Source organism: Caretta caretta, chromosome 4 (genome assembly GCF_965140235.1).
Source record: "Caretta caretta isolate rCarCar2 chromosome 4, rCarCar1.hap1, whole genome shotgun sequence".
NCBI classification, from domain to species: Eukaryota; Metazoa; Chordata; order Testudines; family Cheloniidae; genus Caretta; species Caretta caretta.
The window spans coordinates 100,989,558-101,014,370 of NC_134209.1; the positions used below are offsets into that span (position 1 = coordinate 100,989,558).

General features: G+C 40.2%; 1 protein-coding gene across 10 annotated transcripts in view; it reads left to right on the forward strand.

Moving 5' to 3' along the window:
• LNX1 (ligand of numb-protein X 1) overlaps positions 1-24,813 on the forward strand; it is a 374,186-nt gene that overhangs the window by 265,202 nt on the left and 84,171 nt on the right. For 4 of the 10 annotated variants that reach the window (XM_075127920.1, XM_075127919.1, XM_075127918.1 and 1 more), the window contains 2 exons: positions 2,581-2,706; positions 17,636-18,114. The exons of 1 other annotated variant lie outside the window; for it this stretch is intronic. In XM_075127920.1, coding sequence (XP_074984021.1) covers positions 17,723-18,114 — 392 coding nt within the window. In that variant the 5' untranslated portion in view covers positions 2,581-2,706; positions 17,636-17,722. Of the gene's footprint in view, positions 1-2,580; positions 2,707-17,635; positions 18,115-20,132; positions 20,202-20,617; positions 20,763-20,896; positions 21,048-24,813 lie in introns of those variants that run through there. 5 more of the 10 variants (XM_048848295.2, XM_048848296.2, XM_075127923.1 and 2 more) reach the window with 5 other exon arrangements.

Below are 24,813 nucleotides of genomic sequence, written 5' to 3' on the forward strand. Positions count from 1 at the left end.
TCTCATTCCAGTGGGGTAGAATGAATCCCAAATGGAAAATATTCCCCCTTTTTATTTTATGGTTTTGCTGAAGAAAATCTAAAACCGCCTTGAACCATTTAAAAGAACCAGTTGAATGGGTCTGTTAATTGTGCAGCACCAGGCATTAGTTCAGAGAAGCGTCTAGTCTACTCAACCTGGGTAGATAAGAGGCAGATTTAACATAGGACCTCACATAAAAAGACACTTCACCAGCCCTATAGCCCTGATTCTACAAAGCACTCAAGCATATGCTTAATCCTCATGGAAATCAAAGCATGTGTTTACGTCCCATTGCAGAATAGGGATGGGCTTAAGCACTTGCTCACAGTTAAGCATGTGTAGCTTAAATACTATTTTAAAACTTCATTGTATATAATGATGACATTTCATTAGTAAATATTTAGCTTAGGTTTTATATTGATTCACTGCAATTCAGTTTTTAGTATATTTTGAAGAATAAACAAAACAACTTATAGGATGAATCGAAGGATAAAAGCAAAGATCCATTAGCCACATACATCTGCATTAGTGACTGCTCAATTTTTTCTTTTGTTTTTAACATGAAATAGGATTGCTGCACGATCAGTGTTTTCTAATGAGTACGTCTGTAGAACTGGCCTTCTTCCCTTTGAAAACAATGTTTGAACTGAATAACGCTTCCTTTCTTAGTGGAAAAATTATCATTATGGTAATTGAAGGCACTGTATTTTTAGTGATTCATGTAATCACTAGACTAGTTTTCCTCCAGTGAAAATATTCTTTCAGACAAAAAAGAGATGCTCAGTCACTTTATTGCAATACTGTATACCTGTGTAGCTTTTTATGGCTTAGATGTTTATGGCCTGGTACTTTCTTTTTTTATTCTTATCTATAAAAGGTAAGATTTTTGTAATGTTTAGCTTGCTTGTTCTAAAACAGTCAAACTTGAAATCAAGATTACGGAGTATGCCCTTAATTTTTAAAAGACTAGTTATTCTAATACTGATTCTTCAGCAGCTGTCTCCTAAGAAACTGACTTTTTTTTTTTTTAAATAAATGTGGGTTTTGGATTTTTTTCTTTTTACATGGTTCTAAACTGAGCTATTTAAACCACTCTCCTTGCAGCCTATAATTGGTCGGTAGCATCTGACCGAATATGCTATGTTCTGAGTAGACACATTTTTTTTTTAGTTTGAAGAATGAATTTAAAAGTAAAGAGAACGTTTTTTTTTTAACTTTAATATACAAAAATAACTTACAACTATCATATTTTAGGGAAGGTGCTGTGATGGACTTACAGAAAGGAATATATAAATTTTAGTTGTGTTTTTGCTTTACAAAAACAGTGTTCTAAATAATATTTAGCACTTCCACAGTACTTTCCATGTGTAGCTACTGAAAAAATACTAGAAGGATTAAAGAACAGTGAAACAGGTAAATATACCCATTTTGTAGATAGATAAATGGAGACAGTTAGAATAAAGGACACCTGCAAGACGGAGGGAGGGGGCAGAGGAGGGAGTGGAATAAGTTATGGTCTTTTTTGCTGCTGTATGTTATATAAAAAAGGCTTGAAAGGTCTCTCTTTTTTTAAAAAGACTTCTTTTTCCCTGCTTCTTTTTCATATTAAAAATATTCTAGGCCTGAAACTCTGTGATGATTGGAAAATTAGTGAAATGGTAACTTCTCAAGAGCCAAGAAAGTGAAAGTTGAACAACTGAGGGGGAAAGTGATTTCTAGTTAAACTGTTTTTATAAGTCTGGTTTTAGTTGTTTTTGCTAACATCTATATAATTCCAATAACATTATGGATAAAGGAATATTTTGTTTAAATTCAGCACCTTTGTCTTTTCAATGAAGCTGTTAGATCTTACAATAAACATTCTCTAATTCCTCCCAGAGGTCCTTTAGCAAAAGCAAGGAAAATCAAACCTGATATTTTGACTGCTAAAAATAAAGTCAATCAAAAAAATTGCGCAGGCCTCATTTATGCACCATAAAGAAGCAAAAAAAGGGATAAGTGATTTGCCTGTGGTCCCAGTGAGACAATGGCAGAACCAGGAATAGAACCTAGGATCCTTAAAGCCAGAGTCTGTGATTAGAGACCTAGGTCTGTGTTCAAAGTCCATCTTAAGAAACAAATGAAGCTTAAATTTCAAAAGTTCTAAAGCAGATTAGGGTTACTCAGTCTTTTCTGACTGCCTCTTCCTATTCAGGGGAAAACAAACACAAATCTTTGTCTTGAATCAGTCCTTAAGGTTTTCATTCAGCTCTTTAAACCTGTACTAAATGTTGATAAGGTGCAAGAGAAAAGACATACTACGGAAAAGCATAAAAGCAAATGGAATTTATGTGTATATTAAAAAGAAAACTAAAAACTACAAATGATTTTTGTTACTTGAGAAGTTTGAACACGCAGGTGTGTTGCAGCCTACCTTCCTCTGTGGTAAGTAACCAGTAGGGTGTGGTTTGTTGAAGCTTAAATCATTTAGGCGTATGCAGTGAAGCTTGTCTTTTCTACCTTGTGTGATGTCATGCATTTCCTTGTGTGGTACAACCAATAAGAGTTTTCTTCCTACAGAGATCAGACTGGAATGTCAAACACTGTTCGGCAGACATCTGCCAAAGTTCATTAATTTACACCTGCAGGAATCTAGCAGCTGCATACAACCCTGTATATGAATCAAAGACAAAGTAAGACAGAAAGGTGAGTTTAAACCATTTTGTTCTGACTTTTATTCTTCAGTTGGCCACACATTTGTCTAAAAAACAAATGTGAAAGGAACTGATCATGTGAACAAAACACTGTACTTTTTTAGAGGAAAAGACCATTTAAGAGTTGATCAGTATCTCAGCTTTTATAATTATGAAGTGACGCTCTAACATGGCCACAGCAGTGAATTTTTACTACTTCATACATGTAGGTTCAGTCTCTCCATAACCTAATATGCTGATCATTTTCATACTCTAGAAGAGAAGGCTTGTAACTTTATTGCAGTGTAACAGTATTTCTTCCTAACTGCTTTTAAAATACTAGTTTAGATGTTAAGGATAATGGCAACTTTCATCCACTAAATCTCTGTCTGCTAGTTTTGTTTTATTTTATATTTGTATTTTTCTAAGTAAACTTTCATCTGTGGTAAAGTATATTAAAATCAAAATGATACCCCTTCAGATCAGAATGTTGAACTACATTTGAAAAGAGAAACTATTTAATTCAATTTGTGTTAATTTGCTTTTGGCACATATTGTCTTTCACTAGCTTAATCTTGCAGTCAAATTTTAATTTAAAGCAACTAAAGTTTTTCATATTATATTGCAGACTATGACCTTGATCCTTTAGACAGTTACACTTATGAATAATTTATGCATATGTTAATAGTCCTGTTAACTTCTGTGGGTTGTCTGACCTATGTAAAATTAAGCTTGTGCAAAAGTTCACAGGACTGGACCTGTGTTGGCACATATATGCCAAAGCCCCAATTTCAGCAAAGTGTTTAAGCAAAGTACTTAAGTCCATCCCATCCCTGCAAAGCACTTACGCACATGTAGTCAAAGGGACTTTATCAGGTGCCTGAAGTTAAGCAGGTACTTAAGTGTTTTGCTGGGCTGGGAGGATGGACTGCTGAATTGAGGTCTTGTATACATAGATAGCTCAGAAATATCATAAATAGACTATACAGAACACAGCTGCGGTAATTCATGCTTTCCTTTTATTGGCAAACAAATTGGTAACAAATTGTTCAGCCAGCAATAAAAAGAGCAAGACTGGCCTTAAAAGTTCCCACTGGGGAGCTGCATCAGGCACTTGATTTTTATTTATTTATTTATTTGTTTGTTTACACAGAACTGTGCTGTGAAGTCCTATGTAAAAATTGAGGGCCTGGTTTTTCCCTGGGATGTATTTGTATTTACACAGACAGATTCCTGCAACATAATACCAATAGCAAGGCAGTTGTTCCAATGAAATAAAAACAGCACTTTATCTTATCTGCTATTGTTAGAACAACAAAAGCACTAATCTATAAATGGAATGCTAGGATTCACCATTGGGTTATATAAGGCATTTGAAAAGATGCTTTCTTTGAGGAGTTCTACACTAAATACTCTAATCCACTTCTTTCCTGAAATGAAATTAGAAAATTCTTCTTAAGGAAGTAATCTGTTAGCAATTTACTATTCTATACTCTTCCACCCAAAAACTGAGCATATATTTTCCAAAAATATAAATTGAAACAAGCTGTCTGTTAGCCTTCTCTTGCCACCTGAAAATATTTCTGCCGCTGCTGTCAATTCCTTTTACTCGCTTGGGACCCATCTTGTTCACAGTTCCACTAACATTAGTGCTATTTAGAGGATTGTTCTTTGCTTGTGTGTTTGGGCATTAACTGCTGCAGTGCTTTATTGAAGCAGTGAGTTGGAAAAAGGAAGGCCCCTGACTCAGTATCATGCTTGTTTATCAGAGGAGAAAATTAAAATATCCTATCTGAGAATTCTGAAGAGTGTCCAGTATCTTCCTCAGGATAACATTTTTGTGCAAAATGCCAGTAAAGTATGCACACAGGATGAGATGATAGATAAGCTTCATTTCATTGTAGAACATTCAGTTACTGTGTTGCATGTAAAAATATCCAATAAATCAAGCAACGCTTTTTCAAGCAGGAAAGCAAACAATCAGGGGAGTCTCAAAGTGAGAGAGCTATCCAAATAGTCTGTTAAAGGGATACTGACAGCTCCAAAATGTGACCTGTTTTAATATGGCCCCAGTCCTGTAGACTGATCTGCCTGGGCAGACACCTGTGCCCATGCACAGGCTCATTGACGTCAGTAGAACAGACTTTTTTGTCGTGTAAATAAGTCCGTTTTTTATAGTGAAAATGGCTATACACTAAGACATGCAGAAATTCAATATTTTCCCATGATTGAAATGCAGAAATAATTGCTTCACTGAAATTTCACCCAAAGAAATCAGGGCATGTGCAGCTGTACATCTTTTTCTATTAAACTTCCGAAGACATGCATTTTGATTTTTTTCACTTGAGTTTGGCTTAAAAAAATCACCTGAAATCAGAATAAAATATGTGACTTGAGGCTATTGAATGTGCAAATGAAAACTTTCACGTTAAATAAATCTCAGAGCAGCAACTGCACTTACATGGCTATGATGTAGCCATGGTGGCACATAGAATGGACTTTCATCCTGCACGCTTCCTTCAGCAAGAATCACTATGGGAGGACTTAGGTTTCTTAAATCCTTCAAAATTGCGTCTTCCAACCTTGTTTGTGATTGACCTTATGCTCTACTTCCTTCGACCTTGGCTCTATAGCCCTTCTGTAAAAGCATACCTTCTTTTTCATGTTGGACATGACCTCACCATTGCCGGTGTCCTGTTCTCAACCTGATGCAAGACTGCAACTTGCCAGGAGAATACTGCCAACAACAAATGGTTGTGCCCGGGTTTGTCTGAACCAGACTCTGCATCGCCTAAACCCGTATGTCTGAATACACACTGGATGCTGCTTGGCAGGAAACTTCATGAAACGAACCCACTGCAGCTTTCCGATACCTATGGCTGCCTCCTACAGATTTGTCTCTGGCAGGGAATGGTTTGGCCCAAAACGCAGTGAAAATTGGGATCTCATCCCTTCCCTAACCCATTTGCCTCAGTGACATGAACATCAAAGCCTACAAGTACTATTTAAATAATACTATTATAAAATAGAGGTAATTGTTGCTTTTTCTTTGGAGTTTCTTTAAGGCTGATTTTTGAGTGCAGACATTCATAACACCAAAAATGCACTACACAGCTTCAGGACTACAGCAGTATTTTGCAAATAGAATTTAATGCTACGAAATTTGTACCACATCCCTGTTTCTTGTAGTTCCATTGCAATGAGGTCATCTAATTGCACTACAGCTACTTAGGAGGATATCAAGATATAGACTCTGAGAGGCCTTATTGGCAGGATGGGTCTGAGGTTACTGCAAATGGCTAAGCTTCATAGGAGGAAAAATAAATATAAAAAATCCAAATAAAAAACTTTGATCCATGCAGCCACTTTCACCTGATCTTGTGGCATGTGTCCTTAGAGTTATGAATTCACACTAATTGGTCTTCTCCCACCAGATTAAGTTGCACCAAATTGGTCTCCACACCCACAAAACCAGTTCTCAGAAGAAGACATTAATTCGACCACAGTATTCACGATCTTCTTTAGCCATAAGTTACCAGCATGTCCTGGCTGACAAAACAGAACTCTAGTAAGCCTCTTCATTTTGAGAAGAATGATCCGAATGCATTAATAGTGGACTAACAAAGCATGTATGTTAATTCATACTGTACTTTAAAGGGTGATTTAATGGAGTTACACTTGCATGAAACAGGTGTAAAGCAGTGGTGAATCAAGTCCAGTGAGTAGTATCTGACTCAGTGGCACTATTCACAGAATAAAGTGTTCCTCAACATGAGTAAATGTGGCAGAATCTGTCCCTGAGCAAAGTTTATGTGCATAAGTATTTTCAGGACAGAGCCTTTAGTCAGTAGCCTGCTGAATATAGGGGTTTAGAATGGAAACACTTAGGCAAAACTTAACCATAGCAATTGCTTCTACTTCCACTATGATGCTTAGTGCTCTTACAGGCAAATAAGGCAACGTACAGTATTACTGTGTTTTACAGATGAGATAAACTGAACAAGAAAGGGTGGGTTGTGTGTCCAAGGCCCTGTAGGGATTAGAGGCAGTATTAGAACTCAGACCATGTTCTTTGAGCCATTTGGCCACACTTTTGTCTCACCATTTATTCCCTTATTTTAAATGACATCTTACTTTTGACATAGTAATTAACATTCAGCCTAGCAGTAAGGTTCAGTTTTTAGAAAAATATCCAAAGGTTCAGATGCTCATTCAAACTTTTTAAGCCACGGCTCCACAAACTATCCGAAATCCTACTCCCACCCTTGTACTGTCTTTTTTTTTTGTTTGTTTGGAGGGCCTGATCCCCCAGCATATTCAGGGGCTGCCCACTGGCCTACTTCACCCTCCTGTTTCACCCCATCCTTCATCCTGAATAATTTAGGATTTGACCCAGTGCTCCTGGGGGTATCTGTCCCAGAGTGCTAATGGACTGCCAGGAGCAGCAGCCACATCAGTACTCAGGGGAATGTTCCTGAGTCTCATTGCATTAAAGCAGAGTTGAGGACAGGCTGTTGCTTCTGTACAGTTCCTCCTTGGGGATTATTTGCTGGTGGGAAGTGAGCCATCCATCTCTTCTCTGAAAATCCAGGTGTGGGGTTGGGAAATAGACAGGTCAGTTCCTCCTTGAAGTAACAAGAGGTTTAAGCAGAAAACCTCCTGGCCTTTCTCTGCCACACTCACAGGAAATGGTTCATGTAGAGAGGAGAACTCTATCTAGACATGTTTACTGCACTCCTCACTGTGGTGTCTGAGCACTTGGACCTGTTGGGAGAGGGGGGAGCCTGTCTTGAGGGGAAGGAAGATGGATAGGATTGGGGGAATGACCAGACATCCCTGATCTCTCTCCGGAGCCTGGGACATGGGGTCATCTCTCGGGAAGTTTTGATTTCCTCCAGCTGGAAATAAGAAGTGCAGAACTTCTACCCAAACATTTCAGAATCTCGCAAATTTCAGTTGAGGTTTAAAGAATGGATGAAAGCTGACTAGTGTTCGTACCATATCTAAATAAGTTTGCCCATCACTAACAATAACTACCTTTATGTTAGATGTACCTAAAGGCAATTTTTTTTAGCTTCACCTCTCCATAAATTATTTCCTTTCAGGAATGCTATCAAGCAGAAACAATCACCTATAAAACCAGCTGCCTGCTAATGAATTCAACCAATCAGCCCTCACCCTAACCTCTGAAAACTTGTCTTTACCTTGAGTTGAGTTGCATGAGTAAAATCATTCTCTCCTTATTCAATACTAACCCCTTCTGGTGTTAAGCAGCTAACTGCAGTATGCAGGAGAGCCAATCCCTGTATTTGAATTGGGAACAGAATACTATCCTGATCAAAGGCTTTCTGAAAGTCCAAGTACATTACATCCCCTGGACCATCCTTGTCCATGTTTGTTGACCCCCTCAAAGAATTCCTATAGTTTGGTAAGGCATGATTTCCCTTTACAAAAGCATCTTCCCCAATATATTGTGTTCATATGTGTGTCTGATAATTCTTTTCTTTGCTATTGTTTAAATCAGTTTGCCTGGTACTGAAGTTAGGCTCACTGGCCTGTAATTGTCTATCTACCCTTTTTAAAAAATCATCATTACATTAGCTATCCTCCAGTCATCTGTTACAGAGGCTGATTTAAGCGATAGGTTACATACCGCAGTTAGGAGTTCTGCAGTTTCATTTCTGCGTTCCTTCGGAGCTCTTGAGTGAATACCATCTGGTCCTGGTTACTTATTACTGTTAAATTTATCAATTTGTTCCAAAACCTCCTCTAATGACACCTCAATCTCAGACAGTTCCTCAGATTTGTCACCTAAAAAGAATGGCTCAGGTGTGGGAATCTCCCTCACATCCTCTGCAGTGAAGGCCATGGGATGCAAAAATAGTTAGAACAAGCAGAAAGTTTTATAAATCAAAATGGGGTTTAGAACCTGCTGGTAACTCCTTCCAACACCATTCTAGCTAAACTTTTCCTCTCCTCTCCTAGCTGCCTGGCCAGCTGCCTTTTTCACTTCACTCCCCAACCCAGGCTCTTACTTTCCCCCCTATTTAGCCACTGAAGGCAGCCTGGGAGTTTCCTGTGGGCCCATTTCATAGGCACCAACTTTTTCCTTTGCTGGAGAGTGCTCAACCCCTGCTCCGCCCCCAGCCTGACCCCCACTCCACCCTTTTCCCCAAGCCCTCACCTCTTCCCCACCTCTTTCCGCCCCCTCCCCCAAGCGTGCCCCATCCCCGCTCCTTCCCCTCCCTCCCAGCACCTCCTGCATCATGGCAGCCAGGAGGCGCTAAAGGAGGGGGAGCAGTTGATCGGTGGGGCCACCGGCGGATGGGAAGTGCTGGAGGGGAGGGAGGAGCTGGCTGCCAGTGAGAGTGCTAAGCACCCGCTAATTTTTTTCTGTGGGTGCTCCAGTTCTGGAGCACCCAAGGAGTCAGCACCTATGGCCCATTTCCCTATTTGGGACAACAGAGCTAGGGAGAACAGTAGAGCTTCTCTTTGCAAGCTAGATGAAAAGAGTTGAGGAGTAGCTTGAGGATCTGCTCCCCAGTGTGCAGGCAAGGGCCAGAATGTTTCTTTAAAGAAGGACAGGGAACAGGACTTTGGAATATAGAGACAGGCAGATTTCCTTCCTGATCCCTGGTCAGTTGGAAACCAGGGTAGTGGCTGGGGAAAACGTTCTGCCCTGATGGGTAACTCACTGGGAAATATGGGCATTTACCAGTTTCAGGCTGCTATGGATGGCGGGGTGGGGGGATGGGAAGGAAATAAAATTTCCTTTTAGAGTTGATGTCCTGGGTATAAAAATGCTGGAATAAAGCACTCCCAGTGGAATTAGATTATTGAGTTGAGTGCACGTGAGAAATCCAGAGGTATAAAACAAATGCAGTTTGTTCCAAGCTATTCTATAGCTGCTAAAATACAGGATGGGTTCTTGTTACCACACAGTGTATGCAGGGGGTATGTAGCCATCTGTATTCTATCACGCCAAAGTAACCATGAGTCTAAATCAGTGGGAGCTGGGTAACGGCATCAAGTGATACTGTCAAACCAGCAATTCTGCCAAGTAAAGAAAATCATCATTTGATCAGACGGCTTTAAATATGGTCATGTTACTAAAGAGGTTACCTGTTTGGTAAAAGTATCTTAGGGCTATCAACCAAACTACAGAGTAACACAATTTATATTACATAATTATTAATACCATTATACAGTGCAATTTAGTGCATGAATGTTGATGGCATTTATTATGCAATTAGGTGGAGCACATGTTTAGGAAGCAGTTCAGGAGCTAATCATGATTGTTCACATGATCTGGCTTGAACCATATGATGGACTTCCTCTGTATAGAAAGAACATGCATTTGTGAAGCAGTTAGCCTCTGTCTGTTGATTTTGCCACAACTCGTCCTCATACTTGTAATATTAGCTTGTGGTTTACTCATGGAACTGTCTGTCAAACATTGATTTGATTGAACTGTATAAGAAATAGGAACTTCGAATTATTTCTTATACCAGCGGTGGAATATTTTCACATTATTGACCATTTGAACTGTACAAGTAACAAAACTAAATCTCATCAGAAGTACTACATATTGTCAAGGTAAGTCCATTTATATTTATATTCATCATAGTGTGAGTAACAGCACAGTAAAAGATGAACTGTAACTTTTATTTATTGTATTTCTCTTTGTTCTGTACCCCCCTTTTCCCCTCCTTCACCCCACATATCTTGTTCAGTTGCTCCTAATATTCTTAAATAATTTATTTTGAGGCTGAAATTTTCCATCCAGGATCTCAGAGCTTTAATTTTGTATTTGTGAAAATGCCAATAAAATCAGTTCAGGCTTTTTGAGAAGGGTGTGTGCTCGCATGAGAAAGAGAATGTTTCCTTATGTTCTGATCAGAAACTTTGTGTACAAAACTCAACAAACTAATTTATCCAACTCTGTTTATTTTGTACATTTCAATGAGATCCACAAAATAAGCCATGTTTCAAGGAAATTGGTTCAGTGCTATTTGAGTTACTTGCAGGCGCAGTATGGATTTTGTCAGGTTTCATAGCTTGATCTAAAGCTTAAAAACTTGCAGATATTAACTTGCAGTACTGTGCTATTAGGGTTTTTTTGCTCAGTCTAAAGTGGCTTCAATCACCAGGGGCACTCTGGAGATCCATGTTTACTGATATTCATGTTTGATTCCCGATGTGAAACAAAAACCAAAATTTTAAAATTCTCCAAGAAAAGGAATGGCGCTCTGGCTCTAGAGCAGTCTACCTGGTTGATTGCCCTTGAGCCACGGACCCTGGAAGTCCTGGGATCCCTAACTCAGAGGCAATCCAACAGGCAGACAGCCAAGGAGCCTAGCAGGCAAGTTGCCAGAAAACCAAGCAGGTTTCTGATAGATCCCGGCAGTCAGGGTTTTATTGGATTCCTGCCAGGGTCACATCAGAACTTTGTCAAAATTGAAAAATCTCTACTAAATGTTTTGATTTTGATGAATGGTAAAAACTGACGACAAAAATTTGTTGGAATTTTGCTGACCAGCCCTAGTATGCATAGTAGGAATTGTGTTTTAAAGAGCTGAATGAGAGAATATTTTATTGGTCTAAACATCAGGGTTTAAATATTTTGTTGCCCTGAGAGCAAAGGGTCAGATCTAGGGAGGGTTGACTCAGCCCCTCAGCCTGTAGGTGGATAAATTGAATTCTATGCAATTTACTATGTGAATTTTCCAATCAAGACCTTAAAAATGAAAGCACCCCTCTGCTCCTTGTGGATATTAAAGAGTGTGTGGTGCGTATTATAAGAGCAGGGGTCAATGTATGATGGTTTTCTACTATGGTTGTACAGCATCCCAAATGCCAGTTGGCTGCTTCCATCCACACCTGAGGTACTGAGGTTGCGTGACTGAATATGCCAAGTATGTCAATATGATAGATGGTGTTTAAATGCAAAGGAACATTACTGGATATGTTACTGTGAAATGCTGGATTAGGATGGCCACTCACAGGAAACTGCTTAGTTTCATAATCATAGAATCATAGAATATCAGGGTTGGAAAGGACCTCAGGAGGTCATCTAGTCCAACCCCCTGCTCAAAGCAGGACCAATCCCTAATTAAATCATCCCAGCCAGGGCTTTGTCAAGCCTGACCTTAAAAACTTCTAAGGAAGAAGATTCTACCACCTCCCTAGGTAACGCATTCCAGTGTTTCACCACCCTCCTAGTGAAAAAGTTTTTCCTAATATCCAACCTAAACCTCCCCCACTGCAACTTGAGACCATTACTCCTTGTCCTGTCCTCTTCTACCACTGAGAATAGTCTAGAACCATCCTCTCTGGAACCACCTTTCAGGTAGTTGAAAGCAGCTATCAAATCCCCACTCATTCTTCTCTTCTGCAGACTAAACAATCCCAGTTCCCTCAGCCTCTCCACATAAGTCATGTATTCCAGACCCCTAATCATTTTTGTTGCCCTTCGCTGGACTCTCTCCAATTTATCCACATCCTTCTTGTAGTGTGGGGCCCAAAACTGGACACAGTACTCCAGATGAGGCCTCACCAATGTCGAATAGAGGGGGACGATCACGTCCCTCGATCTGCTCGCTGTGCCCCTACTTATACATCCCAAAATGCCATTGGCCTTCTTGGCAACAAGGGCACACTGCTGACTCATATCCAGCTTCTCGTCCACTGTCACCCCTAGGTCCTTTTCCGCAGAACTGCTGCCTAGCCATTCGGTCCCTAGTCTGTAGCGGTGCATTGGGTTCTTCCGTCCTAAGTGCAGGACCCTGCACTTATCCTTATTGAACCTCATCAGATTTCTTTTGGCCCAATCCTCCAATTTGTCTAGGTCCCTCTGTATCCTATCCCTGCCCTCCAGCGTATCTACCACTCCTCCTAGTTTAGTATCATCCGCAGATTTGCTGAGAGTGCAATCCACACCATCCTCCATATCATTTATGAAGATATTGAACAAAACCGGCCCCAGGACCGACCCCTGGGGCACTCCACTTGACACCAGCTGCCAACTAAACTTGGAGCCATTGATCACTACCCGTTGAGCCCGACAATCTAGCCAACTTTCTACCCACCTTATAGTGCATTCATCCAGCTCATACTTCTTTAACTTGCTGACAAGAATACTGTGTAATAGCAATAATAAATGTTGCTTAATTAAAGCAATATTAGAATCAATTTAACTAGTGCCAGACAGTTATTCTGGTATTCAACCCGATGTCCACTAAGCGTAAAATTCTTAGTTGTGGTGTTTTTATACATAAGTTACAAAATAAACAGTTATGGGGTATTTTTCCTGTGTACTTTATTAACTGACCCTCTTTGGGCTGACAGTGAGGTTTGAACCCTGGAATTACAGTGCAAAATGCATGAGTCACTACAATTTTAGCCAAATGAGTAACTCTGCATTAGCTGGCAGCTGTAATAAACTTGCACCCTCTTCTGGGGACCAGCCACTAGGTAGGGACAAAGATCCACATTCCCCTAGTGTTGGTTATACTTGTTTAGTCAAGGGCAGCTGGGTTCAGGAGTCATGAAACCAACTGAATCTGAATTATGGAATTTACAAACTGGACTAGCAATTATTACCCCCTTTTCTCCTTCTTTTAATAGAACAAACATACAAAATACAAAAAATAAAGGAAATTTCCATTTCAGTGCAATCTAAAAAACTAGCTCAGTATTAAGACTATCTGCAATGACTAAAGTCAGCAAGCTGATGTTTTCATTCAGCATTTTAGAACCATTCTCAGTTAGCGTGGCTCTTTCAACTTTAAATATTAATGTGGTATGAAGTTGTATAAAACTTTAAAAGCAAAATAAGAAAAAAAAATCCTTCTTCTGCAAAACTTTCCAACATTAATCTCCTGGATGATGCTGTCCTATCTTCATCTGCTGTTTATATCATTTCCCTGAGTATCATCTCAGTGTGTCTGATATGTTGTTCCTGTTTATTTACATATTATTTTTCTATGTTATTTATTATTTATCTCAGCAAAGTTGGGGCTCCGTTGTGCTAGGCGCTGTACAGACATACAAAAGGACAATCAATGACAAAAGAGCTAATGGGGATCAGGTGGGTTTCAGAGCCTGAGCTGCAACATCTACACAGCTATGTTTAGCATGCTAGCTCGAGTTCTGCTAGCGCAAATCTGTCTACCTAGGCTAGATGGCTCTCTCCCAGCTGGAAAATAGATGTGCCCTCTACAAGCTTAGTCCTGCAAACACTCTCTCATGCAACTAGTCCCGTTAACTAGTTATGGCAATAAGGTTTATATAATCAGGCCATTAGGGGCCCGGGCCTACTCCCATGTTGAAGACAATGGCAAAATTCCCAGGGGGGAAATCCTAGCCCCATTGAAGTCAACAGGAGTTTCCCTATTGACTTCAGTGGGGCCAGGATTGCACCCTCATTATCTTCAGTGATGGAAGATCTGTAAAGTCCTTGAGGAAGAAATCTTGGGCCTGATTATAATCTCACAAATGAGATCAGAACGAAGCCTGCTGTCTTTTAGCATGGTTGTGAGCCGCCATCAATATATACAGTGCTTCTTAATCATGTATTGTTTATTCATTGCAATTAGTGAAAAAAATCACCCAATATTTGAGTCATTGTTTCAGAGTAATTTAAAATATTTTTCTTTTAAACTTTTTGGTTAATTTTCACACATATTTAAAGAGAAAATCAGTGACACTAGCTTAACATCATGCCAGTAAAGAAGACATGAAGTAAATTATTGAGGTTGACCACACAGTACTATAAATCCAAACTATTGTAAATATCACAGACTAATCCCTCCCTCTCCTGGAACCTTTTAAACAAATATTTTCCATACCTGAAATAAAAAGTAAGTGATAATATAATCTCTTGTTAAAGGCCAGATTTTGATTGTTTTATCGCATGAGCAGACCCAATGATTTAACAGGCCTGCTTGTGTATATAGGGTGATCACAGGTAAGCCATACGAGTTTAAGTTAGTGTTCTGATTTTTTGCACAGTAGCAAGTACTTGTAGTTATATATACTTTAGACATTCAGGTATAATAGCCACACACTTATTAATAATTATAAATCAGATGAAGGAAAAGTGTACTGCATAACCATGCGAAATACATATGATGGGCCCAGTGGACTCTAGGGGTGTGTGGGGTGTAAATTAGGACAGATTTTGTCTCACTTTCTCTTTGTTTTAACCATTTCCATAGTACCCATACCATTGTCTAATATAGCAAGAGATCAAGTCATTCCAGTCAGCACAATACTGTGTACTGAATCTGCTTACAAAGGATATGCTAAAGAAATACAGCCATTAGCATTTCCCCTGTATTTGACACAGGCCGTGTAATTTCCATGGCATACCACTGCCTACAGTCTCTACCACAAGAGTCTGCCAGTGTATCTTAACACCTTGCCACTTTAGAGGGCTGTGTCAACTAGACTTGTTTGCAGTGTGTTTTGCTGATCTTTCTTACTACACGAGGATGTGGGCTTAGGGAAGCAATATCTCTCTTTCTCTGTTGTCATGTGAAAATAAGTTCAGTCACTTAGAAATATAACACCATTTCCAGCTGAACCTAATATGAACTGGATAACCCTTTTGCATGGAAGAGAAAGGGAACATGTTCTGGGGATTAGAGTAATAACTTGGGAGTCTGGAGTGCTGAATCTGATCCTTGCTCTAACACTTAACTTGCTGTGTGCCTTTCAAATAAGAGTGCTGGGAAAGTCACAGTGTAAGGCAGGGAGCCTCAAAACCCCTGGTCACAAGAGAATGGGACAAGGGTCCCTGCCTAGAGACAGGTGATGGCTGGAGACCTGAGGCCTGACTGGGCACTCCTGGGATGGACCACAGGGTGGTGGAACATACAGGTACAGTTATCCTGAAACTGAGACACTCAGCATTTCTGAAAATGGAGCCAATTTCTTAAGGGGCCTGAATATGAATTTGCGTGCCGAACTGTAGGCACCCAAGTTTGAAAATTTTCCTCTCCACACTCCCTTGACCCTTGGATGTTGCTTAGGTAAACATCATGTATTCAGGTTTCAGAGTAACAGCCGTGTTAGTCTGTATTCACAAAAAGAAAAGGAGTACTTGTGGCACCTTAGAGACTAACAAATTTGTTAGTCTCTAAGGTGCCACAAGTACTCCTTTTCTTATCATGTATTCAGTTCTTTAAATCTTTCCTCATAGTCAATCCCTCCAGTTCCTAAATTCCTACAAATATATCTAATCTTTTTGGTAATGCAGTGTTCAAAATTAAGGCCCCTATTCAGCACAGCACTTAAGCGCATTGGTTTCAGTGGGACTTAAGAGCATGCCCAAGGGTTGATCTGAATTGGGGCCTATATGCAGTAGGCCATGGGGAAGTCTCACCGAAGTCTTAGGCTGTTACCTCCATGCTCTGTGATATGATACCTCAAAATATGGAACCCAAAACAGCGTTGACTCTTTTGGAGGGATGATTGATGGTGGGATAGAGGAGTTTAAAAATGAAAACACAAAATTAAAAGTTACATTTATGTTTTTTCTTAATCAGTCCTGCTGCAGCTAGCTAGTGCAGCATTTATGGTAGGCAAAATGTACTCTTGTGTAGAGAGCGAATATCTGTAAAATCTTCATATAATTGGAGAAGTAAAAGATTGAGTTTCATGTTTGTTGGTTTTGGTTAATAAACAAGACCCCTGATGATGCTTGGCTGTAACATATTTATACTTGCATTTCTCTGTAGTATATAGTGTTATACTTCCCTTTGGACCAATATATGTTTTGCATTTTTGTAAAAGTAAATGTATAGTTTGTGAAAGGGGCTGGACTGGCAGCCCTGAAGACTGAAATCATCTGGTTTATTTACAGAACAGGCGTGGGCAGCAGTATGCAGCCCTTCTGCAAACTGCTCTAGTAATGTGCCTGAGACAACCATGGCTTCATCTTTAGGGGTTGGAGGGTAGTTAATTCTTCACATTCAATCCCTCTTGTCTCTGGGACTGCCAATAGGGTGTCCAGATTTGGTGATGACACGTTTCCCCTAGAAACTGGATTGAGACTGACAGCTATTAAATAAAAATATAAAGGACCTATTCTCATCTCATGCTGGGGTAGATCAGAAGTAATTCTTTTGAAGACCGTGGAAGTACACACCGTAAATCCAGTGAAGGCGGATCATAATTAATCGCTACAAATATTTTCTGCCCCAAAGATCCATCCTTCAGATCTCTATAAGGAGATAGTCTTGCTCACTAGTTGTTTGAAAGATAATATGTTTTATGCCTATTGTTCTTTTCTTCTACAGCTGAGGCAACGTTTAGAAGAAGGCTCATAAAAGTTTCTTAGTGCAGAAAAGTGCAGCATATGATATGAGTGTAGTGCTAATTCAGAACATAACTATTTTCCTTTACATCTAGTTTACAAGTGGCTTCCCATTCCGTGTTGGACTGGTGGCAGGGGAGGTAACCATTATTCTTAATGATATTTCTACATGCAGTGTCACGCTGCTGTGCCTTCATATGGGGCTGCTTTGTCACTGCCAAGTTTTCCTGTAGGGAAAAACTAATCAGCTGACTTGCCTGCTTTAAACTCAGGTATCATGGAGAAGTTAAAGTTCTGAGACTCTGATTTTATGGTGGGTTTTTTAATGTTTTTAAACCTTAAGTTCTTGCAACCTTCTCCCCTCTTCTCCCTATTTACCTCTCCCCCTCCCCCCCGGAGGAATACCTTTTTCAGAGAGGGGATGATAAAGGAAAGCAAGAAAAAAACATAAGTTATGGGGTTAACTCATTTTCTTATTTTCCAGCCCTAATGGTTAATAGTGCATTCTTTCTGTAAAAATCACTAAAGCATTTTCTTACAAGGCACAGCACATCCAGATAAATCATAAATGATGTTTAAAAACAACCACCCCAAAATGTAATTCTTTGGCTTTTTCCTACAGGATTGCTGTCTCGCAGAACTTGCTGATATTCTTCCAAATAGAGAGCAGTTTTTATTTGCTCTGTTTTACATCACATCAGATCTTATCATGAGTCAAAAAGATTTGTCAGAAGAAGCGGAGGAGAGCCCTCAACCCTTATGTATCACATGTGGCCAACCACATTTACCAGAAGAGAACCACCTGTACAGCTACACAGAAGAAGTGGATGATGATCTAATATGCCACATCTGCCTGCAAGCTTTGATCCAGCCACTGGACACTCCTTGTGGTCACACCTACTGCACAGTCTGCCTTACAAACTTCCTAGTGGAAAAGGACTTCTGCCCTGTGGATCGCAAAATTTTGATTCTACAGTCTTGCAGAAAGTCCAACATATTAGTAAATAAACTCCTGGATAAGTTAATGGTTAGCTGCCCTTTCACAGAACACTGCTCAGAGGTTTTACAACGTTGTGACCTTGAACAGCATTTCCAAACTGGGTAAGTCCCACCGCCAACCTTTGTTTTCTGCTTGCTTATTTGTTTGTCTGAGAAGGGACTGAAAGCATCAGTAATCTGAAAGGAGTCCAGCACACTCTGCTTATAATGGACAGTTAATTTAAACACAGAATTCTCAAATTCAGCCCTGATATAAGCTCATTGTATTCAAAGGAGTTAAGTTAGGGCTAAATTTTGACCATTCATTTGAGTATATTCTTATTCTCCGCTCTACAACAAACAAACTCTAATACACCAATCTCTTTTGGGCAGTATCCTGGGGTTGATCATGGAGGATATCTCCATGGTACGTTATACAGTAAAAGTGTGTATTTAATCATCCAAAATGATCTTTGAGTTATTGGGAATAGGGATATCTTAAATATTTTGTAGTTGCTATAAGGGAGTATAAATTGCCTTCTCTTTCTTTAAAAGTTACCTATATATGAAACTGAGAAGAAAACATATCAGCTAAAATGTTCAAAAGCACTTCAGGCCCAATTTCAGAAATGACTTAGGCACTTTAGAAGCCTAAATCCCATTGAAAGTCAGTGGCACTTAGGTACTTAAGTCACTTTTGAAAATGATACTTAAGTTACTAAATTATGAAGGTGCTTTTGAGCCCTTTACCTGTGACCTTCAATGATGCTATCCTGCTCTACACCACCCAAGGATCTGGCCAACTTTGCATTGTCAAAACTGAAAGACATTTTAAAATATGGGCCCCCAACATGCATGTGCTTGTTCCTTAGTGTTTCTGCAACCATAATTTGTGGCTGCATATTGGTCACATGTACTTCTGAAATTAGATTTCATTGCTCACTCTGATGGTATCTTAAACCTCATGATTTAATCGCCTCCTTTTTTTAATTTCCTGGTTCTGATTGTTTTTTTGATCAGCTGTGGTATGTTCTGTGTTGTTTTTAGCTTTCTTTCAAGGGGGATGGCTTAGCAGTGTCACTTAGAGTTTTAACCTTTGGCCAATACTTTTTTCATGCCTCAGATAAGAGTATTAATAGTGATAGCAGTGAACTAACAATAGTACTCTGGCTGTATAATAACTGGCTCAACAGCATGTGCCTACTTCCTTTCTCCTGCCCGCCTGACCAAGCAGACAACTTCCACAGGTGCTCCCCGAGATTCCAGCTCAGCAGATCTGGAGAAAGTGGGCCTGTGGGGAGACAGTATTGGCCAATCTAGTGCTATCTTTCCCTGACCCCTGAAACCTGTGGGCCAACCCAGTACAACTTAATGCTGAACAAGTCATTTAACTGGTTCCCCCCTGCATGTGGAACCCACTTTGTTTCCTGAGGATGATTCTATGGGCTGAGTTACAATAGAGCCAGGGGCCAGATAAAAGATAGGAGGAAATGCAGAGAGAGCAGAGCGTCTTTGTGGATGGTACTTGGGTAATCTACAGTTTTTGAGGGACAAACCCAGTGCACTTTCCATGAGGTCATGAGGCAACCCACACAAATACACCCCTCCCCAAAGGAAGAGTTAAGAGGAAACTTCATGAGTACCAGCTGGCTGTTTCCTTGCCCCTACACGAGAATGACCTTCCTATGGGACTTTCAAACCCTATATTTGTAGATACCCGGAAGCATATTAATTGTTTAGATACAACCATTTGGTAATTATCACTACCACTCTTTGTTGCTTATGACTACTTTAGCCCAGTGAGGTGCAGAAACCCCACTTGCAGTCTGAATTCCAGTTCATAATAGTACAGGAGACGAGAAGGGCTGTGTGTGCTTCAAACTGGGAATCTGTCTCATCTAGGCACAACGCAGATTGAAATGACAGTATTCTGTTTAGCACTGGCAAATCAATATGAGGGGGAAAGGTGTATGATTCTGCTAATAAAGTAGTCTGATCCTTGTGGAGGGAGCAATTCAAACCCAGGCTGAAATCTCCGCTAAATGTGACTGTTGTTCTCAGTGAATAAATCAAAGTGGATTCTATTAGAGTCATCAGTGTAGCCAGCTATTGCCACATTCTTTTATAAATCAGTCTCTGGCTTGTTCTTTTTCTCAGCGAGAAGGAGGGAGCTTTCATTTTATAACAGATGAGATCATTGATAGGACAAGGTGAGTTTCCTGCATATTTATGCTGGTGCTTAATAAGAGAACTTTAATTGCTTATAACTGGAATCGGCACAAACATGCATTAAGAACATTCTCATTTAAAATTAGTTATTTGTATTTTAAAAAGACAGAGAAGACGTGTCCTTGGTTCATATTTAAATTACCTTTGGACAAAAACATCTAGCTGAATATTGAGGATTTAGATTGGTTATTGATTCTAGTTCAGTCAGTTAAGCTCCTTTGTGGTATTTTACTTTAAAAAGGTGTGGTCATCCTACATTGCTTGCTTTGGAGCTGCAGCGGGGAGGGAGGTTCATTTGCCATGTTGAGACTATTGCACCCTACTCTGATGCAGTTTAGCTCATAACCCATCTGCTTCTGGCCAGTGATGTAAATGTACCAGCTGCTTCTGAAGAACCACTCTGAATACTGCAGGAGGCAGGTCTCTTTCCTGTGCATCAGCCTGCTCTGCAGCATAAGTCACTATCTCGCCAACCATGCTGTGCTGTCCCTAAACCCTCACATCTACCCATCTGAGAATCAGATCAAGTAATCCTCTTACAGGTCAATGATTTTTCAGCATAGCTTCGTTTAAGGGATTTAAATTTGATTCATAATGTGCTACCAATTGTGTTGAAATGGAAAGGCTCGTTTAGAAAGGGTTTGGCTGACAAGCTTGAAGTTCTGTGTCCCATCAGCAGGCAGAGAAAAAGTGGGAAGGAGAAAACCTAGCAGCAGTGCCAGCCCTACCCTGAAAATGAAGGCTCTTCTGTTACTGGTCCTACCTTGGCTAAGTCCTGCAAACTACATAGACAATGTGGGCAATCTGCACTTCCTGTACTCAGAGCTGTGAGTACTCACAGTCGTGCTGTTGTTGTGGTCTCTGTGTGTGTCTATGTATTGTCTTTTTAATGGGGAAATTCTCGGTATGCAATACCTGTGTGTGTGTAAAAAGAAAAGGAGGACTTGTGGCACCTTAGAGACTAACCAATTTATTTGAGCATCAGCTTTCGTGAGCTACAGCTCACTTCATCGGATGCGTGTGTAAACTACAAAGCATCTTGCCAAAGGCTTAAAACAATGCCACACACAGCCTGCATCTGATTGGAAGGACTAATAATAGCGATGCTTCTCTAACGCTTTCCACTTTTGAAATATGGAAGCAGCTGAGACAAGCTGAGCGAAGCAGTCTTTCTGTCTCCTTGTCAACTTTGCTTTTCTGGGCTGGTGTTTCTGATTGTTGGGTTTTTTGCCCCTTTGTGTCTCCTTTTCTGTCCATAAATAGACTCAAACAGAAGATGAGAGTAGAGCATGGGATCTCAGATACACACCCTTTGTAAATCACTCTCTGTGTGTGTGCGCATGTGTTCTCTGTGTAAATCTGCACACCTTTGGTAAAACACCCCATCGTTGAGAACGGTTTCCCATACATAGTTCACTTATGAGAGGAAAGAAATCCCCCATGTTTGTGTTTTTTGCCTATAGCAGAATGTTATTTTCTCTTTAATATTGCCTATTTTACATGTAATGATCCAATTTACATCATCCAGTGTGTTAAAAACATAACTGACCTTGCCAAAGCTTACAATAAATATTCTGTCACTTCATGCGTGGTCAATAAATGATGCTAGTTTAATGCTTAGATCAATAGTAATAGGTGCTGTTTAAATGCAGTTAAATATAGCAATGCATTATAAGAATATTAGCAAATATGGTCTGAAGTAAAATAGGTTTTATTAATTTCAACATGTTGCTTGAGATGAATGAATGAAGTGGCTTATTTTGCTCAGGAATTATGAGGTAAGTACCCTTTGAAGGGGAATTGATAAGAACAGTTTTAATCCACAGGGTGTGTTTGTGGTTGTATTGTCTCTGCTCTCATACCAAACTCGTAGCATTTGAGATAACAAAAAGTCCCCTTTTGAAAATCTTGTTTGATGTGCATGACAGCTATTAATAATTCAGTAATTCTTTATGGTGCTACTCAGGATTTCTGCTCATTCCAACTCATACAGTCTTTTTTAAATATTAAAAAGAATGTGGCTTAGAAGATCATAGCCAAAACACTAAATTAAAATCAGGGTTGTGCTAAGAATGTTCATTAAAAAAATAAATCACTTAAGCAAAGCAAGCTATAGAAATTCAAGCAGAAACCGGAGCAGATGAACATTTATAATGGAAACAATGGCATCTGGGGCATGCAGTTTCCAGGAAAGCAAACTGATGAGATTAATCAGAGCTTGTGTATACACACACACACACCCACACACCCACCCCTGTTGCTTTTTCTTGGGGAATTCTGGTTCGTTGGCTTTACAGGGATAAAGGGCTGCTATATACAGTAGTTATTCATCTCCAATTTACATTAACCTTCCAGCCAACAAAAATGTTAGTCACCCTATTTAGCTGTTCTTGTAGAGACACACATTCGTTGCCCAGTGGCTCTGGAATTGGATGTGCATCTCCAGTTATGAGTAATGGGAGATGCGCATCTAGTCCCCTGGGAACTGGACTGAAACACAACCCAGTCACAAAAGAGTAGTTTAAATCACTGAGGATAGGGTATGGATTGTGTGATTGGAGACTATTTCTTTAACATACAGGAGCATTGGTTGGTATCTTCTCTCTTTGACATAATTCAAAAGGACATCGGGCAGTTTGTGCTAGTTTTAGACTGGCTGCTGTAATTTTTCCTCTTTGTTTTTCTGTGTTGGCTACTGATGGATACTGCACAGTCGGTGACATATTCTGTTAACATACGGGTTGGATTCGAGGCCCACTGTAACATCAGTAGTTGAAAGGGAGAAATGCTGTTTTCAGTCTGTTTAATCAGATTGCATGATTTTTTTAAGCCTGCTGGTTACTTGGACACATTTTCCAGTGTGTGTTTCTGTATTCTTAAAGATTTGTCTGTTTGACAAATTCAGTATCAGTACCGCAGACAGTCTACAGGCTGTGTAGGCAAGTTCTTAACCCCCTGCCCTTTAGTGGGCTAGGCTGGGGGCAGGCAACATTTTTAATCCCTGACACAGGCAACAGAAAGAGTTAGTCCATCACTGTGTGCAACAGTTCAACTTATGGGTGTCACTGGAAATTAGATTGCAATAAGTGGAAATATTTATTTACCACCACCTACACTTTTGGCTGCAGGCCAATGTAAGTATTGAACTTGGTCGGAACTCACTTTATTGGCATGCACCAAAAAGGCGTCATCTGAGGGGGCAGGACAGCACAGGAGTGGCTGCCAAAGGAAGAAATTGGTGCACGCTGAGCATGAGTTGGTGTTGGTGTGAGGCTAGATGAAGGTCTTGTGAAGGTCCACATTGGACAAGAGCTAGAGAATGAAGCAGTCAGGAGACTCCTTCTTCCTCCCTGTATCTTCTTTTCTATATCACCCTGTACTACCATAGTTTACTAGGTACTAAGCTGCAAGAAAGCCAGGAAAGGGGCATTGAAGGTAGGAATGCCAGGTTTTGTTCTACACAACAGCAGAATGGATGATCTTTTGGGGGTGGGGATCATGATACAGCCCTGAGTCCCTTCTGGCCTCTAGGGAGACATGTTTTTGAGCTATGGAGAGGGATTGGCTGTCCTCTTTCAGCAGAGTATAGGAGGAGCAAAGATGGGGAGAAAGCTATTGTAGAGCACAGAGCAGAGGAGACTCAGACCTCTCCTTTCTGGGATAGTTGAGGGAGGGGATATTGGTGAGAGGAGTATCAAAGGGGCTTGGGGCCCTTCATCTGGGACCATGTTGGTGGGAAGATAATGGTGCATGTGTTGCGGGGTTGCATGTGTTGGGGGAGGGGGTTTGTCCCTGAAGCCCAGGAGAAGCATCCTCTCTGGGATTTCCCTGGGGTAGAGTGTGGGATGTTGTCATTTTTAGCTCTCTACTTTTTTGCAGTTTGTTCAAATTAGGAAAAAATAATATTTGGTAGTTACAGGTAATCTCGGTGAGCAAATGTCAATCTCCCGTTGAAGTCACCACCACTGAAACCACTTCCCCAGGGAGGATGTCCCCTCCCCTTAGGACACATAATACATATTGCTCTCATTTTCTTCCAGAATATTTGACAGATGTTTAATATTATTGGGATTTATTATTAGACCAGATTGCTTCATCCTGCAGAGAAGCCCTTGGGATAGTGCTAGAAGGGCAAGCCATGAAGTTTCCCATGCCAAGTCTCCTTTCTGTTGTTCAGAGGAGTGGTGGGAGAAGGTGACACACAAGCCCACACAACTCCTGAAATCCATGCAGGGGAAGCCATAGGAGACCCACGCCAGCTGCATTGTTTTGAGGATCCACTCCCCCTCCTCTGCTTCCTGGCAAAGCAACTCCAGGGGATAACGTTTTTGCACTTAGATAAAACATAGTAGCACTGTTTAAAAATAAATGGGTTCAAGAAGTTCTTCTGAATGAGGATGGATTTCTTAGTAATTTGGAAACAAAACATGTGGACATCGATGTAAATCATGTATTAACATGAAGCCATTTTACAAGAGCATTCCTTAAGTAAAAGGCATGAACTACTTGTGGAGTCAATGTAAAGGCATCAAAAAATCTGGCCCTAACTAAACCTGCTAGAAATAAAATGACAAGGGGAAGGATGCTGGTCCA